The sequence below is a fragment of the Leucopleurus acutus genome (genome assembly GCF_964270905.1).
Source record: "Leucopleurus acutus genome assembly, chromosome: 4".
In the NCBI taxonomy this organism is placed as follows: domain Eukaryota; kingdom Metazoa; phylum Chordata; class Mammalia; order Artiodactyla; family Delphinidae; genus Leucopleurus; species Leucopleurus acutus.
In genome coordinates, this window is record NC_139146.1 from 128271 (window position 1) to 146987 (window position 18717).

Consider the following 18717-nt stretch of genomic DNA (forward strand, 5'->3'; position numbering starts at 1 on the left):
AATGTCAGAGTGTCTCTCGTGTGTTGGCCATTTCCTAAGTAACTTTAATTCAAACTAACTAAAATGCCATTGAGGTACATTTTTCTACCTACCTTGGGCCCCAGCAGAGGTCTTAGCAAGAACACTTGGATCACTTGCAGAGTGTTTGGAAACCAAGGACATCATTTACGTCAACTGAAATTTCTAAATGCACAACGTGAGAGCTGTGAGTTTCAGTTTTATTCAGGGACGTTACTGATCACAATAGCCTAGGAGACAGTCTCTCAGGTAGCTCTGAGGAACTGCTCCAAAGAGGTAGGGGAGCAGTCAGTATACGTGGATTTTTTGGCTGGGAACTACTCCCATCAGGGAGTCTGAGCCACCCGTCTCCTCGCGTGGCCCTGCAATAAACCTTTCTCTGCTCCGAACTCCGACGTTTTGGTTGTTTGGCCTCACTGTGCGTCGGGCACGTGGACTTGTGTTCCGTAACAGTAGGTTAACAACCGCAGTGGTTAATGACCTGGCCCTTGTAGAACCAGATGGAAGACAACATTATTAGCCACAGATGATATTGGAAATGGACAAATAATTAGAACCAAAAAGAAATTTTTGCAATGTTGTTGGTTACAAAATTAGTACACCAGGTCAGTAACAGTCTTTACACCAGCAATAACCAAATAGAACATGAAGTTTTTAAAAAGGCAACATTTACAATAGCCACAAAAACTAAAATGCATCTCAGGGAAAATCTAACAAAAATCAGGCAAGGCAGTTACAAAGAAAAGTATTAAGCTTTATTGAAAAACATAAAAGAAGACACAAATAAGTGGAGAGATAGACCTATTCAAAGATGGAAGGACTCAAAATTACAGGATGGCATTCTGCTCCGAGTAATGTGTAAACCCATGCAATTCTAGCCCGCGCCCTGGCAAGGTAACGCAGGGTACGTGACGGTCTTATCTGAAATGCACATGGAAAGTGCCAAGAGCAACATTCTGAAGAAAGACATCGGACATGCAGTTCAATGGAGAAAAATGAATGACGTGGAAGAAAATTTGTGTAAATATAGAATATCAATACATGTGAGTGTCGGGGAGAGGGAAATTTTCCTGCCCCTTCTAGGTTCTTCCCGCTGGTCTAACAATTAAATTGACATGAGTCAAATTAACAGGAGAAAATCAAACTGTCAATGAAAAGTTAATTAGTCAATCTAAGGAAGAAATGGAAAATTTTATTTGCTCCAAATTTGAGGATTATAACCCATGAAGAGCATCTCAGAAAACTGAGAACCGTTCTGCCTGTTAGAAGTCAAGGCATAGTTACATACGTTTCTTGAGACAGAGGGCTATACATCAAAAGATGTGTTATTGACAGTTCACATAGTCCAGATCTAAGCGGCATCGTGATGGGTCATGTGACCCCTTAGAAGATCGAGACGGAATGTTATCTTTAAGGAGTTGCCTTGTTGGCACTGGGAGAACGTTGCTCTTTACGGTTGAGCAGGTGTTCCTGCCAATGGGGAGGTCTGCTTGACGCATAATGCGTATCCACAAAGCACGGTGAGGGGAGAGAGGAGGCCAAAGGGCAGAGGAAATTTTTTATGTTTAAATTTTTCTTGTCTTGCCATAAAATATGAATTTTATTTCACAAAAGTTTACTAATACGTATACAGGGAGAGACCCAGGAAAACTGACCAAAATGGCCAAAGCCCTCACCTTTAATACCATCCTCAGCTAAAGACAGAAGAGGATGTTTAGGGTGGGATGAATCAATTACGGGCGGTTACAGGAAAAGCACAGTAAACAAGGGTAAGATTGTGGTGCAGATTTAAGTCAGTGCCTTCTCCACTGTTAAGAGTTTCTAGAGGTTTGGTCACCCTCCTCTTCCTGGTACAGAGGTGAAGACGCCCTCACAAATGGAGATTTCCCTTAAAAGTGTAAATGTTTCTTACAAAAGGGAAGGAAATTCCTGCTTGGTTTTCAGAGTTTTCCCCATGTCCTGCTGTTTCTTAGAAAATAACCAGCTTAAAATAATATGCTGTGAGACACATTTTAGGGTGGCAAATTTTGTTCCCCTATGTGAGAGATGATGTTACAAACAGCTTAAAAATAATAGATTTAATAAAGGCACTGAAATAAAAAAGAAAAGGTGTGAGAAAAATTAGCTACCCATACAATAAAGATAAAATGATAAAGGAGATACATGGATAGATGACAGAGAGATACACACACACATCTGATGACAAATTAAAATTATAATAAAGTAATCATAGTGAAACTGAAGAGGACCCTGTGGGGCTCCTGGACACAGAAGCCTTTCTGTGTCCCCTATTTCTTGTTTATAGGGAACAGACTCCAGCCTCCATGACCTTCCCTGAGTCCTAAATGGCGGGTCCAAATAGTTGCTAATCAGGGAAGGGAGGGGATGCAGAGACAAGGGAGGAGTGGCCAAAAAACAATAGCGCAGCCTTGGGGGAGGGTCCTGGTTCCCCTCAAGGGATACACATAACAATATCTTTGGGCCTCCCTGGTGGCACAGTGGTTAAAAATCCGCCTGCCGATGCAAGGGACATGAGTTCGAGCCCTGGTCCGGGAAGATCCCACATGCCGCAGAGCAACAAGCCTGTGCACCACAACTACTGAGCCCTCGTGCCACAACTACTAAAGCCCAAGCGCCTAGAGCACATGCTCTGCAACACAAGAAGCCACCGCAATTAGAAGCCTGTGCACCGCAGCGAAGAGTAGCCCCCGCTTGCTGCAACCTGAGAAAGCCCATGTGCAGCAACAAAGACCCAACGCAGCCAAAAATAAAATAAATAATAATTTTTTAAAAACACCAATATCTTTGAGCTTCTTACAGAACTAAAACCCCCAACAAATGGAAGACGTCAGCATTCTTCATTCCAGAGAAGACCACCTGAGGCCAGATTAAAGGAGCGCAGGCCCTGTACACACCCTGATCCTTACCAGCAACCTGCCTTTGAACCATTATAAAACTCCTCACCAAATCCTCCCGGGTGGGGACACACAGTTTTTGAGGGGCATGAGCTCACTGTGGCCCCCTTTGCCTGGCAAAGCAATAAAGCTCTTCTTTTCTACTTCACACAAAACTCTGTCTCTGAGATTTGATTCGGCACCAGTGCACAGAGGCCAAGTTTTCAGCAACAATAGCTCAGGCTATGATCTTGGGTGGCCTTGGCCTGCAGCGTCTTGAAGCAGGATTTCGATTCCTGGCCAGAGACTGAAGTCAGGCTGCGGCAGTGAGAACGCTGAATCCTAGCCACTAGACCAGTGGCCAGTGACAAGGCCCTGGCCCGTACGGCTTTGCAGAAAATGAATTTCCACAAAGAAACAGAAAGTAGTGAAATAAGTGAAGTGTTTATTAGGAGGAAAAAGAGTACGTGTGAATAGGCACACGGGGAGGCTCAGAGAGAGAGTGGCCTTCGTGGTAGTTTTTTTTTGTTTTCTGGGGGTTTTTTGGGGTTTTTTTTTTTGCGGTACGCGGGCCTCTCACTGTTGTGGCCTCTCCTGTTGCGTAGCACAGGCTCCGGACGCGCAGGCTCAGCAGCCATGGCTCACGGGCCCAGCCGCTCCGCGGCATGTGGGATCTTCCCGGACCGGGGCACGAACCCGCGTCCCCTGCATCGGCAGGCGGACTCTCAACCACTGTGCCACCAGGGAAGCCCCTTCGTGGTAGTTTGAATCACTTTTATGGGGCATTCCTTCCAGGTTTCCTTTGGCCAATCATCTTGCTTTGCCTCATTTGGAGTCCGTATTTGTTTTATCTCAGGATTCTCCCATGTATGTGCATGCATCTCTTAGCCAAGATGGATTCTAGTGAGGAGGCCTATGGGTAGGTTGACATCACTCCCTTTTTGACCTCCAAGGAGTCTTTCTGTGCGTGTGTAGTCGGGAAGGTCTCCTTGACCTCAAGAATGGGAAATACGTGGCCTCTTATCTGGGCGGGGCTCAGCTCGTCAGCCTCTTCATCCGGCAGGATCTGCCCACGGGGGACAGACTCCAGCTGCTCAGCCTGGGGCCCATCTATCTCCTGCCTCAAGGCATACGAAAATGGAGTCAGGCAACCACTGAGGACCTGGTCTCAGACACTACCTGCACCACTGAGAACGTGAACTTTCTGAACCGTATTAAACTCAAGGACACCACCAGCCGTTCTCAAGACAGTATCTGCTGGCCACTGCCAGCTGTAACCTTATGATCTCAAGGTCTCCCCTTCTAACTATGCAAACATTTCGGACTCCAACCAATCCTTGCTTAACTAGCATCCTTACTTCTTGCCAGCTCCAGTTACATTCTTGATAAAAAACTCATTTAACTAACTGTAACCTTGCTGATTTTGCCTTCATACGCATCCCCCGTTTTGTAGTCCCACAGAACACAATGCAAGTCATCTTGAATCTGTGTCTCCTGGGCTACAGTCCTAACAAACCCCAAATAAACACCCTTTTATTTTAATCAGGTCTCACCTCAGATTCTAAAATGTTGGCTAACACGTACATTTATATCTAATAATAAAGGATAAAGTGAGATCTCTACCTTAAATTATAAACAAAGATAGCTTCCCAGATGGATTAAAGGCCTTATTGGGGAGAGGGAACTTTCTCACTCTATCCCTCGTGAGTTCTTGTGGCTGGACTAGTAATAAAACTGACTCAAGACAGATTAACAGGAGAAAAAGAAACAAAATTTAATACATGTGCACAGAGGTCTCATAGAAATAGTACCTAAGAAGTGGCCAAAGTAGGCAGGTTTTATACTGTTTAGACAAAGAAACTATCAATCTTGTGAAGGATTGAGAGGACAAAAAACTTCGGCTTTAGTGCTCAATTAGTGAAGAATCTGCTTTAAGCAGAGTCTGGGCTGGGGGAATAAATTTTAAAAGTAACAAGGTTTGTTTAGACAGGCTTCTCAGTCCTAATTCCCTGTCCCTGGAGATAAGGGTGTCCTTCTATGTCCAGATGCAGGGAGGGCACCTTCACATGGGAGACTTATTTCCTGCTTTCAGGGCACATTGAGGACGTTCAGAGTGTCCCTTTTGCATTGGCCATTTCTTAAGTAACTTTAATTCTAAATAATCCACATGCCATTAAGGCACATTTTGGGGCAGCCTACCCTGGGCCCCAACAACTTAAATATAAAAGCAAAACTGTAAAACTTTTACAAGAAAAGGAAAAATATCTTTAAAACATCAGGATAGGGACTTCCCTGGTGGTCCAGTGGTCAAGAATCTGCTTTCCAATGCAGGGGCCACGGGTTGATCCCTGGTCAGGGAACTGAGATCCCACATGCCGCGGGGCAACTGAGACAGCGCACCGCAACTACGCCCGCACACCGCAACTACTTAGCCCGCGCACTACAACTAGAGAGAAGCCCGAACCCTGCAACGAAGAGTCTGTGGGGCCAAAAAAAACAAAAAAAAACAAAAACAACAAGCCACCAGGATAGGGAGAATTTCTTAAGCGAGAAACGAGAAGACAAGCGTCGACTTACAGAAAAGTGCACAACATATGTGTTGTGAGCTTAAGTTTTATTCAGGGACCTTACGGAGGACAGCGGCCTGGGAGACAGCCACTCAGTAGCTCTGAGAGACTGCTCTGAAGGGGTCAGGGGAGAAGCCTAGTTTATATATCATCTTTGGCCTGGGAACACGCGCAGTAAAGCTTACATCCTGGTAAAAGACTACTGCTATTCACAAAGAACAGGCATCTCAAGTTAAAGCTTTCAGGGCTTTTCTATGTAGGGGAAGATGCAAGAGCCTGGCTTCATTAAAATTCTTCCTGAGACATGCACCTAATGATCTAAGGAGACTGCTTGTCCAAAGCACAGATCGCCCATCCTGCTTTCTTCCTAAATTCCTCTCAGGCTGCGTGTCGGTCAGCACTGCAGCGGCTGATGACTTAATCTGCGTTTTCTTTATTTATCACAAGCCATATAGGAAAGGATTAATAAATGTGATTTACTTTTTGACAAATGACACCCCAAACAAACGAAAAGGCAACTCAGCTCTGGGATAAGGAGTAGTGTACCCAGCGTATGTGTCTAGAAATCAATCAGTAAAAAGACAAGCAATTTTTTTTCATGCTAGAGAATAAGAATGTAGGAGTTACAGAGCAGTCAATACCTCACTAGTAACTGTGGAAAGGCAGGTGAAAACTGTGAGATACCATTTCACAGCAACTAACAAGAGGAAACACGAGGGTCTCTGAGGGAGGTTCAGGAGACGACCCTGAGCTGCAGGGCGGGCAGGCCCTACACACGCCTACCCAGAGCCCCCACGGTGCAGCTCCTGGGAGGGCAGAAAGGCACAGGCCCCAGGAACACACCTGAGTGTGGGGCTTAGAGAAGCCTTCCCTGGGAATGAGACAGGTGAGGGGTTTTGTGCAGCACGGATTGTAAGGGGAAAAAGGAAATCCCTTAGGAGTGACTCAGTGGGGAAATGGCAAATGAGCTCAGGGTTGGCTACACGATCGGACACACAGCACAGCAGTTAGAATACGGGAACAAGAATTCCAGTAAGACCACAAACAAATCTCAAAGACATGATGTGGTTAACACACTACGTGTCCTGCGATATTATCATTTACAAAATGTGCATGTGATGAAAATGTGTTTCTCAGATATATTTGCTCTTCACCCACAGTTCCTGGCTTCCAGTTCCCAAAACCCTTGGAATTTTCATATCGATGAGAGCAACGGGAGTATCCTTTGTTATAATATTTGGCCTCTTGTCTTCAGTTTCTGAAAGTGTTTCATGGCCATGAAGGTGAAGCGGCTGTCCTGTTATCTGTAACAAGCCCTTTCTATCACAATTGGGTTTATGTTAATGAGGTGACTTTTGTATCCCAGCCCAGGATGGGGGCTGGTTGCCAGGAGAACCAGCCAGGTGATTAGGGGGCTGGAACTTTCAGTCCCACCCCCTCATTTCTGGGGAGGGGAGGGGAGGGGCTGAGGTTGAGTCAATCACTCTTGGCCAATGACTTAGTCAATCATGACTATGTTTAATGAAGCCTCCATAAAAACCAAAAAAAAGGAGTTCTTTTTGACCCTTTTTGGAGAGTTTCCATGTCAGGGAACCAGGAAGGTTCCTGGTGGCACCGTGCTGGGCCCCCAGCTCCACAAAGACAGAAGTGCCTCTGTTCAGGACCTGGCCCTGTGTGTCTCTTCATCTGGTTGTTGATTCATATCCTTTAATATCCTTTAATAATAAATCGTTAAACTACTGAGTAAACATAAGGTTTTCCTGAGTTCTCTGAGCCATTCTAGCAAATTAATGGAACGACCCAGAGGAGGGACTCATGGGAACCTCTGATTGATAGTCAGTCGGTCAGAGGTACAACCTGGACTTGTGTTTGGTGTCTGAAGTGGAGGGCAAAATCAGACTCTACCTCTGGGTTGATAGTGTCAGAATTGAGTGGAATTCTCAGATTCCACGCTGGCATCAAGAACTGCTTGGTGTGAAGAAGCCTCCACACACAGTCATTGAAATTGGGTCCAGGAACTCTTCTCAGTATGACACCATTATGTAAAGTTTAAAAACGTGCACCCCAATGTTCACTGCAGCACTATTTACAGTAGCCAAGACACGGAAGCAACCTAAATATCCATCGACAGAGGAATGGATAAAGAAGATGTAGTACTATATACAATGGAATATTACTCAGCCATAAAATAGAACGAAATAATGCCATTTGCAGCAAACGGTTGGACCTAGAGATTCTCATACTAAGTGAAGTACGTCAGAAAGAGAAAGACAAATACTCTATGATATCACTTATATGTGGAATCTAAAATATGACACAAATGAACTCATTTACAAAGCAGAAACATACTCACAGACATAGAGAACAGACTTGTGGTTGCCAAGGGGGAGGGAGTGGGAGTTTGGGATGAGCAGATGCAAACTAGTATATACAGGATGGGTAAAAAACAAGGTCCCACTGTATAGCACAGGGAACTATATTCAATATCCTGTGACAAACCATAATGGAAAAGAATATCAAAAAATGTATATATATGTATAACTGAATCACTTTGCTGTACAGCAGAAATTAACACAACATTGTAAATCAACTATAGTTCAATTAAAAAAAAAATTCAAAGCCGCACTATATAATATGCACAGACACACACTTTTGTTGTGGAAGCACGAAAACACCCCGGGCATGACCCACAACCAACGAGAGGTGAGTGGTGACCCAGAGGATAAGGGGGACACCCTGGCTGCCCATGTACCACTTTACATCTTCAGAAATAGAAGAGAAATGGGGACCAAGTATGGGGAATGACATTTTAGACTGTTAAGAGTTTTCTGTTTTATTTATTTTTATTTATTTATTTTTTTGTGGTACGCGGGCCTCTCACCGCTGTGGCCTCTCCCGTTGCGGAGCACAGGCTCCGGATGCGCAGGCTCAGCGGCCATGGCCCACGGGCCCAGCCGCTCCGCGGCATGTGGGATCTTCCCGGACCAGGGCACGAACCCGTGTCCCCTGCATCGGCAGGCGGACTCTCAACCACTGCGCCACCAGGGAAGCCCTTCTGTTTTATTTTTGATGCAATGTAAACAGAATCTAAACAGTGGATATGCGTGTATTATATTACATGAGGTACGTTGTATTTAACATTTTTACTGATCAAAATAGAGGAAGCGTGTGGGGAGGAGACTGTCCGAAGTTAGGCTGGTCAGCAGCCACTAGCCACGGCAGCTCTTGAGTCTTTGAAACGTGGCCGGTCCAAATTGAGATGTGCCTTATGTGTAAAATACAACCAGATTTGTGCACTTAGTATGGAAAAAAAAAGAATATTAAAGTCTCTTTACCCCCAAGAGTGAGCACATGCACTTGCACCAGGGCAAGCGGCAGGGCGGGAGCGCGCAGCTCCCTCCGGAATTCCCGGCATCTGGCCCAGTGGGTAGCTGTTGAATGAACACTGGGATGAATTAGCAGAGGCTGAGTTGAGGGCTTGGTGACGGCGTAGGGATGGAGTCCCTCAACCAGGAAGAGGGAGATGCTGAGTTTTGGCAAAAGGCTGAGTTTAGGGTCCTGAGGGACCCTTGTGGGAAGCAGTCAGCCATGAGAGCAGGCTGCGGACGTGCCAGGCATGCCGCCACTGCTCGAGGGGACTGTCCCTGCTTGTTCCCCTCCTTGTTCCATTCCATGGGAGATAAATCACCAGGGCCCAGAGATCAGAAAGAGTGTAAACTGAGACAAGCAAAGCTGTCTCCCCCCCGGCACGTGCAGGTTATTTTTGATGATTCTGGGTTTATGGGTTTCCTCCCAGGGAAGTTAACCCTGAGCCGAGACAGCCATTAGATGATGTAAGGCACCGTCTGGCAACCTTCCCTTTTCTAGTCTGTGTAATCTGCAGCTGTCGTGCAATCAAATCTGCCTGCAGCCAGCAGTTGTCTTGGTCCTCTGACCCCATTCGTCGGCGCTGCTTCCGTTCCTGAGCCCTTCCCTTCTGGCTCTGGGCGGTTTGGTCTTCTTCGTCTGGCTGGTCCGCGGCAGACCCTGAAGGGGGCAGTGAGAAGGCCGGTGGCTGAAGGCACAGAGGTCTGGAGGGAGCTGGAGATTGTCACACCGCCCGCCCCACGCCTGGGCCCACAAACACCACTTGGGAACAGAACCTTGGCCCTGCTTGTGGCTGCAGCCGGCAAGGGGCCCGGGCCCCAGGCAGCACTGGGCTCAGACCGCTGCTCTCACACCAGCTCCATCCCGGGCACACAGCACGTTCCCTAAGCTTCGGTTTTCCCACCCGTAAAGTGCCGTTTCCAGGATTAGGGGAGGCAGTGGCTGCAAAGTGCTTGCCACACGGGGCCTGGCCCATGGTGAGCCCTCAAGACAGTTAGCCCTTGATCAGGGGCTGCCTGTGCTGACAGAGATGGCGGCGGGTGTGGGCCCCCGGGGGCTGGCACGCAGGCCCCGTCAAGGCTAGTTGCGTGGGCAGGTGAGGGCCAGGTCTCCGGCAGCCCCTGGAGCTTTTCCCAGCCTCCAGGAAGGGATGGGGATGGCAAGAGGTGAGGGAGGTGGGAGGGGGGCAGAGCTCACAGCTGTGGGCGGCTCCACTGGGCAGGGGCAGGGGGCACTGCCTCAAGGGCCAGTGGAGCAGGTGGTCCAGGAGGTGCACCTGAGGGGCGCTCCCAGCAAAGGCTACGTCCCAGCGGGGCCATGACATGGGGCGGGGACAAGGGTCCAGGAATGGGCAGAGGCGCTGAGGGGACTGTGGGAACCAAGGCTGGCAGGTGAAAGAGCAGGTGGGGAGAAAGCCCTTAAAATGAGCAACACCGAGGCCACAGCAGGGTCCCACGCTGCCCCAGGCAGAGAGGCCTGGAGATGGGAGAGCCCCCTTTCAGAGCAGCCTGCGGCCGGGAGCACACAGTCCGTGGCCTTTCACCTCAACACGAGTGGAGTATCCCAGCAGGAGGAGAGCCTCTGACACCAAGGCCACCCACCCCCCGATCTGCCAAGAAGAGGAGGGTGATCCATTCCAGGCTGGATTCACCAAATATCGCAGTCTCCGGGGCTCGTATCTGAAAATGTTTGCAAATACACCAAATGGAACTTATTTTCAGAAAGTTTTTCGCCTCGGGGGATTAATTTTACTCTTTCAGCTTCTTTTAGAATGTTCATCTGAGGGCTGACAAGGGCTCCACCAGCTTCATGCCTGTGCCCCGGTTCAGGGGAGGGGTGCCTGTCCCCAGGGGTCCTCAGAGCTGGCCCCAGGTAGGAAGGAAGGAGCAAACCACTCAGCCTCGACGGAGTTCTCTACGGGATTCAATATAGTTCAACACTGTCCTCCCCAAATTCTTGTTCACCCAGAACATGGCCTTACCTGGAAATAGGGTCTGCGGGACCTAAAGCCAACGGTGTCCTTCTAAGAGGCAGAGAAGGACACACAGAGGTGGAGGCCACCAAAGGCGGGCAGAGATAGCGGTGAGTCCACAGGCCCAGGCACGCCTAGGACTGCCGGCCCCCAGGAGCCTGGAGGGGAGCACAGAATGGATTCTCCCTCAGAGCTTCCAGAAGGAGCCAACCCTGCCGACCCCCTGACCTCAGACTTATGGCCTCCAGACTGTGAGAGAATAAATACTTGCTGTTTTAATCCACGTAGTTTGTGAAGCCTTGTGACAGCAGCCCCAGGAAACTAAGATAAGCTCCTAAAACGTCCAGGCGCCCAAGGCAGCACAGACCCCTGCGAAGGTCCAGGCCCACATCCTCGCGCCCCTTTCTCTCCTGTCTGACTCAGCAACGCCTCTCCGTTAGCTTCCCCAAGGAAGCGCACCAGCCTCGGTCGCCACATCTACTTCGGCCCCACCAGACAGGAGCCCCCTGTGGCCCACAGAAAAGGTTGAAGGGTCAGGCTGGGCCAGGTCCACGAGGGTTTACTTTTCTTCAGGAAAGGCAGTTCTTGAAAGTTTCTGGGTAGGACAGCACGATCTGACACACGTTTTAGGAGAAAGTTGTATCAGGAGTGGAGCTGAGAAAGGGCTCAGGCTGGCAGTGTAGGAATAGTGGAAGGGCATGGCAGGCAGGAATAGTGGAAGGGCATGGCCAAAGCCAGCCTGGGGTCAGGGAGAAAGGCACCCCTCCAGGTGCCTGAGCCGTCCCCATTCCCCGCACCCCCCGGGAGCTCCTGCCCTCGGTACAGCCCAAGTGGTCGTGACCACGCAGTCTGCTCGTTCAGGACAAGCGCCGCACAGAGACAGGAAGGAAATGATCATTTTGTGGAATGTGTTGTGCTTTAACACAGACCTCACTGATCCTAAAGTAATGGGATTTCTATTGACATTCTGTTGAGGATCAATACTAGATAAAAAGGTAAAGTGGAGATCTTGGCTTCTCTACATGAAACTCACATGCAGCTTCTCTAGATGAAACAGCAACAGGAACCACCAGGCTTTCTCCCACCTCCCCAGTGAGTCCTTAGAATTCAAACTGGGGACATAATGATGTACGGACACTGTTTTCAAAAGTTACATTTTCTTTCCATTTTGGGGTTTTTTTCCTGTCAATCACTAGGCTGAAAAGTAGCAAATTAAGCAAAGATATTGGATCATCTAGAAAATAAAGCAATGGACATTAGGCTGCTGCCTCTGTCTCCTATAGAAACAGGTACACAGGCATATAAAGAGTTTCTACTTATTCATATGCCAGAATTCATTTTTCTTCGTCTCTCATTTATTAATTTTCATGCATATCTCAGTGAGAAAACAGTGCTTTGGGGCAATAACAACACTGAGGGCTTGCGTGCAGCCCTCCCCCGGCCCGGAGGTCACCCAGAGGTCAGTGCCCACCAAGCCCAGCAGTGTCTCTGCAACACTGCCGCCTGGGAGCCTGGGAACTCAGCCTGCCCCCAGCCTCCCTGACCCCGGCGTAGCCCTGCTGTGGCTGGCTGTGCTGTGCTGGCTTCTGGGTGAGGAGCCGTCCCACCAGCTTGCCACTCCTGGATGTGACGGAGCGTGCAGGTCTATGTCGTGCCACTCAGCACCCACAGGTGCCCTCCAAGCGCTGCTCACATGATGCCTTGTCAAGGGAAGCAGCAGCCCACGGCCAGGCCACTCCACCCGCCACGTTGCACCTGGCCTCCTGGGTGCCCCAGGCAGGGCCACTGGCCTGGCCCTCAGACCTCGCCGGGGAGGCTGTGTGTGTGTGTGTGTGTGTGTTCATACACCGGTGCATGTGCTTGCAAACCAGTGTATGTGCGGGAGTATGAACACATGCATGCATGTGCACACGTGTGCAGTTGTGGGCTTTCCTATGTGTGTGTGCACTCACGTGACGTGTGTGCACGCTATGTGCATGCATGCATCGCACATAACTGTGTGCATGTGTGTGCGTTCATATGTGCGCGCACACACGTATGTGTGTGCCTCTGTGCACGTCGGAGGTTCCCACCTGCTCGGTGTCACGACACCAGCCAAGAGTAAAAACATTGCTCACCAGCAGTTTCATCTTCTCCACAAACACCATCTGCCTGATTTTTTTAATTAAATGATTGTTTAATTGAATATCAGTCAAAACTTCAGTTTTGTGGTTGCGATTTGTGTTGCCGAGAGCACGTCCTCTGCCTGAGGAGGCAGTAAACCCAGGCACTCCGGGATCACTGGTTCATCAGTCTCAAGAAAACACGGCTTGTTTGGTGACTGTGTCATGTGTGTGTTAATTAAATTATTCTTTTAAATGTAAACAACATTTATGTTTAAAATAGTAACTTACAAACTCAGCATTAAGTGATGTAAAAACACTAAAATGTGTTTAGTTTAATTTTGGCATTTTACCATGCTAATAAACTCTTGGTCTGACCTCCAGCAGGCCAAGAGTTTATTATAATTCTGAGAAATAGAATAAGACCCATATTTCAAGAAAGCTCCAAGGACTGGCACTATTTTCCAAGGAGCATAAAGAGTCAATTCTAAACAACTTAAACTCTCTAAAAGGAGAACAAGCGTGAATGAGACGGGCTTGCACGGTGGTAACATTCCAGGGCGCTGGAGCCATCACGGGAAGTTTGTCCCAATTAGAAGGAGCTGGGCAGCTTCACGATTCTCCACTCGTTTCCCCGAGTACTGGTCTTTGGAACAATTTGAGTGTAGGGACATTTGAGATTTTCTTTCCTCTAGTAAACTTTAAAAATTAAAACCCTGGTATCCCACATCATTATATCAGCTTCTATAACGTGGACTTAACCATATTCATGGGGTTAGAAACACATCTTTAAAAATCCCATCTGGCTTCTTGGTCAAACTTACATTTGACAGGGGAGAAGCCGCTGTCTGCACCCCCAGATGCTCTCTGCTGTCCCGCCCCGTTCTGCCTTCTGCTCTATCCCAAGGAAAGTTTGATACTTGGTTTTGCTTGCAAATTTGAAAGATTCATAAGGCATCTAACATTTTCAGCTGCACAGACCGTGTAAGACAGAACCTCAGAAAACAGGAAGGATGCAGGAGGGTCTGACATCTGATGTCTGTGCTGCACACGTATTTGCTCCGTGCCGGGGGTCCCTGCCCAGCTGCCTTCCGCAAGAGCCCACCGTGTGCCCAGCCAATGGGCACACTCTGGCCAGGCTGCCCCCTTGTGCAGTTCTGGAAGGTAAGCCTTGCAGCTGCCAGTGAGGGCTCTGCTCCAGGACGGAGCAGCAGCCTCGCTCAGGGGGCAGGAAACGCCTGGCAGTGCCGTATTGATCTGGCTTAGGTAGATGGGCTAAGTATTTTACAAGTCACTTTTGCTGCCACTTATCGCTTTTTCTACTTACGTTGATGGCCAGTGGGCTGGGGGTGGGGGGGCAGGGGGCCCCAGGCCTTAAGGACCGGCAGTGGGACTAGTTGGGCCGGGCCCTCAGCCTGGCTGAAAGAGGCCCAATATGGACCATTATCTGAAGAGGTCTGTGGATGAGGACCTAGTAGATTGGCTTTGAATGGTTCTTTTTCCTCGGGTGGCATCAGTGTAACAAGGAGAAGACACTGCCCATGGCCTCTCCGATCAGAATCCCCAGGTTTCAAAGTAATCGTCCAAGCGTCAGCACGACGGCTTTGCCACCTCCACTGAATGGTGACAGGTCTGCGCTTCTGCGGTAGAAAGAGGGCCTCCTCTCTCTAGCAGTTTCCTTTGCCGCTGGGCAGTCTGGCCAGTTCCCGGCTGGACGTGGGCCTCGGTCACCTGGGTACATGGGAACTCGAGCTGCAGGCAGTGCACCTGGGAGCTTAGGAGAGGTCTCACCCCAGAGCCCGCACCTGGAAGCTACATTAATGCTAAATGTGGCTACTTTTTCACAGTTAGAAGTGGACCCCTATACACTCTAGAGAGATTACGCATTATTTCCGTAGCTGTTGTCACCTCAGGCGTCTTGTGCTGTGCTCACCCTAGCAGCGCACAGTGTGTCCTCAACTCCTCCTGCAGGAGGCATACACCATTTGGGTCAAGGTGGGGCTCTGCTTAGAGCACGTTCAGAATTAGCGGCACACCTGCCTGCCACCACAGTTCCAGCACATGGGAGTCGGGTCACCTTTTCCCAAGATTCAGAGCCTGCCTGGCTCCCAGTCAGCCTGCAAGACTGGGTGGAAACACACTTCACCATCATTTGGAACGCATTTCATATTGCATGTGTAAACACACACACACATGCATATCCTAATGATTTGAAAGTATGACCTTCACATCAATTAAGGCTATTTAAGGGGTATATTTCAAATGAAATGCTATAATATTCAAAATCACCAGATTAATGAGTTAATCAACAGGATAATAATCTTTGCCAGAAAAACTATGACTGTGATTTTCCAGAATAGGATCGGATTGTTCATATGTATTAACCAAAATAAGGTCAGCTTTGCTGTAAAAACCCCATCGCCAGTTTCCAGAAAAAGAAATGTATGGGACCTGATACACACACAGAAATTTAGCCTCAGAAGGAGGCTGGATTTAGTCAACCAACTAGCATAATACAACTGTTCAAACTCAACATTTGTCTGACCAAATTCAATCATTTCCCCCCAAAACGGATTTGTGTCGACATCCTCTAACCCCAATTTGATGAATATCTCCAATAACATGGCAATAATTTAATAAAGGAACTCACCAATTTTAAATTGCAATAAATTTACCAAACATTTTCACTGTTTATGGAGAGCTTTACAGTAAGAAAGTGTCAACAAAAGCAGGCACATCCGTGTACAAAGTGTTGCTGTTGGTGCTTCTTCACTTCCATTCCTGAAGGACCAGCTGCTCTGTCTTTCTGTCCTCTCAGCGAGCGTTCTTCCGGCCGCGAAATCACCCTCTGGGTGAGCTCTCACTTGGGTCTCGGAGGGCGCCCAGGGAACGCGCCCAGGGAACGCGCCCAGGGAACGGACTTGCCAAAGAGAAGTGCGGTGGGGCGAGCCAACCCCAAAACATTTATTGTAAACTTTAAAATGGAGTCCGGATACGAACAGACACAGAAAAGAAGAGAAACCTCCCAGACACAGAAATAATCATACTGGAGGGCCAGTCTCGTGGCGGGGGGGCCCCAAGAGGCGCTGGGCCAGACCGCCCCTGAAGATGCGCCGCCACGGAGAGGCCTGGCTTTGCGCCCCGCCAGCCCCCGACCTCCCTCGCTGCGGTGGCGGGTAGGGAGGCGGCCGCAGTACATCCGGATCGGCCCGGGGTCTCAGGAGGCCCGGCTCGGCTCCCAGGGGCGCGCCGCCTCGCAGGGCGGCCGGCAGCAGTAGGGGTAAGAGGCGTTGAGGTCGGGGTCCGAGGGCGCGTACCCCGGCAGCTCCACAGACGGGTGCCCCCCGCAGCACACCTCCACGCCCGCCTCGTCAAACGCGTGGAAGACGCCCACGTTGATGTAGGAGACCGCGTGGTGCGCCGCGAAGCCCGCGCAGTCCCCCGGGGCGGCGAAGTCCGACTCCTCCGGGGACAGGATGGAAGCCTCGCTCGGCCGCTGCTGCAGCCTCCGCCCCCGCCGACCCCGTCGGCCCCGCCGCGCCCGGGAGGCTGGCGGCTGCGCACGGAACCCCGGGCCGCCGCGGGGCCGCGCCAGGGCCCGGCCTCCCTTCCGCCGGCCGCGCCGGCCGCGCCGGGCCTGCGAGGACTTGTAGTTCTTGACCAGCAGGAGGCTGAGCAGGCCCAGGAGGCACTCGAGCGAGTTGAAGACGGTGGAAAGCACCAGGCCGCGCTGGTAGTCCTTCAGCTGGCGGCACTTGGCGGACGTGGCGCTGTCCAGGGTGCTGCGGCCGCGCGGCGCGCCGGGGGCCGGGCCGGGGGCCGCGGCCGGCGCGCGCGGGGGCAGGCAGTAGTGGGAGTACTTGCGTTCCACTAGGGACACGGTGTCGCCGTCGATCACGGCGCCCGCGAAGGCGCTGAGGACCCCGAGCATGAAGACGAGAACGCCCAGCAGGAGCAGGTTCTGGCTGTTCACCCGCCCCGAGGGCCCGGCTGCGCTCCCCGGCTCGCCCGGCGCAGCCTCCGGAGCCCCAGCTGGGGCCGCGGGGCCCCCGAGCGCCGGGCCCGGCCCCGGCCCCGCGAGGGCGGCGTCCCGGGGCCCGCAGCAGAGCAGGGCGGCGCCGAGCAGCGAGAGGCCGGCGGCCAGCAGCAGCCCCGAGTAGAAGGCGCCGGCGGCCGCCCCCAGCCTGAACGGCTCCCCGCGCAGCTCCGAGCCCAGCGAGAAGCACTTGAGGCCGACGGCGGCGGCACTGAGCGCGCAGGCGAGCAGGAGGCAGGAGGAGAGCGCGGCGCAGGCCCCGCGGATGCTCCACTTCATCCTCCGCGCCCGAGCCGGCCCGCACCCCGCGCGCCCGCCGCCGCCCGCCGCCGCCCCCGCCGCCTGCGCCTCCTCCCGGCGCCGCGCGGCCGGACCGCCGGCCTCCTCCTCATCCTCCCGCGTCCTCCCGGGCCCGCGCCGCCGCCGCCGCCGCCGCCGCCGCCGGAGCCCGCATCCTCCGCCTCCCGCCGCCGCCGCGGCCCCGCGCAGGGAACCGATGCGACGCGGAGGACCGCAGGACGCGCGCGCCCACTCCCCAGCCCGCGGCGCCCCTCCCAGGACGTTCAGCTCCCCCACCACCACCCGCGGCCCGGCGCGCCAGGCCCAGGCGCCGCCCTCCCCCCTTCCCCCCAACCCCCGTAGCCCCTAGGACACCCCTCTGCCGCCTCCCCAAGGAGAGGTGCCCGCTCGCCGCGTCTCTCCGCCTTCCTCCCCCTATCGGCGCCCCTGCCCTCTCTGGGAACACCCCCCCCACTCCTGCCTCCCTCCCCTGATGCCCCCAGGCCCCACCTCCGGCACCTCCCACCTCTCGAGACCCTGCGTTTGCGTTCCCCTGGTCACAGGGCTGGGGTCTCACTCCGTGCCCACTGGCCCGCTAGAAATCAGGAAGCCTGGGAAGTCAGCTTGGGGGCAGGAATAGGGGAGCCCCGGCGCTGAGGGGCTACGGGGGAGAGCCTGACTGCAGGACAGGGGAAGAGGCGAGTCTGGGGGAGAGCGGAAGGAGGGAGAGCCCGGGTGGGAAGGAGGTTTGAGCGGGGGGGGGGGGGCGGGAAGGGACGGGGAGAGGGGAGCTCGGGGGAGGGGTGATCCGGGCTGCTGGCGGGATGAGGGCGGGAGTCTGGATGCGGGGTGGGGGGGAGGGCTTGGAGGAGGAGCTCAGGTGCTGCGACCCTCCGGCGCCGCCCGGGTAGTTCTGGCTCGAGTGCGCGGGGGAGGGGGTGGAAGTGCTGCGGAACTGGAGGTGAAGCCTCAGGCAGAACCTCGGAGGAGTCTCGTTGCGCTTTAGTCTCAAAAGCCCTTCTCAGGGATCATGCAGGAATTTACCCCAGATGCGGGTGCGAGTGAGTTAACTCATCAGAAGGCGGTTCATGGCCTGAGAGCAACGTGGAGAAAGGGGGTGCAGCGCGGGGGAAGGTAAATCGCCTCGACCGACGCGGGCCGAGAAGAACTCCCGATGAGGGAGAGGAAGGCTTGGGGAAGCGTGGGGCGTGGAGATGGCCTTCCCCCAGGCCTCTCTGGGCCCCCATCCTCCTCCCGGAACCAGGCCTGAGAGGGGCGTCTCTGGAAAGCCCTCTGAGGTCCCACCGGGCCGAGCGGCTGGGCCCGCGCCCTCGGCTCTTTCCACACCGTCGCTGCGGCTGCTGCAGCGAGGCACGGGGAGCCGATGACTCACCCTGCCGGCTAATTGCTGCGTTAAATAACTTTGCGCTGGATCCAGGGGAGGCGGGAGTGGCAGCGGCTAGGGAACGCGCTGGGGGAGGAG

General features: G+C 52.2%; 1 protein-coding gene across 1 annotated transcript; it reads right to left on the bottom strand.

The window, feature by feature from the left end:
• Positions 1-16136: 16136 nt before the first annotated feature.
• On the bottom strand, positions 16137-17234 carry TMEM271 (transmembrane protein 271; the record flags this gene model as incomplete). Its single annotated transcript, XM_082837682.1, has 1 exon — positions 16137-17234. The coding sequence occupies one exon, from the start codon at positions 17232-17234 to the stop codon at positions 16137-16139; it is 1098 nt and encodes a 365-aa protein (XP_082693808.1).
• Positions 17235-18717: the final 1483 nt, after the last annotated feature.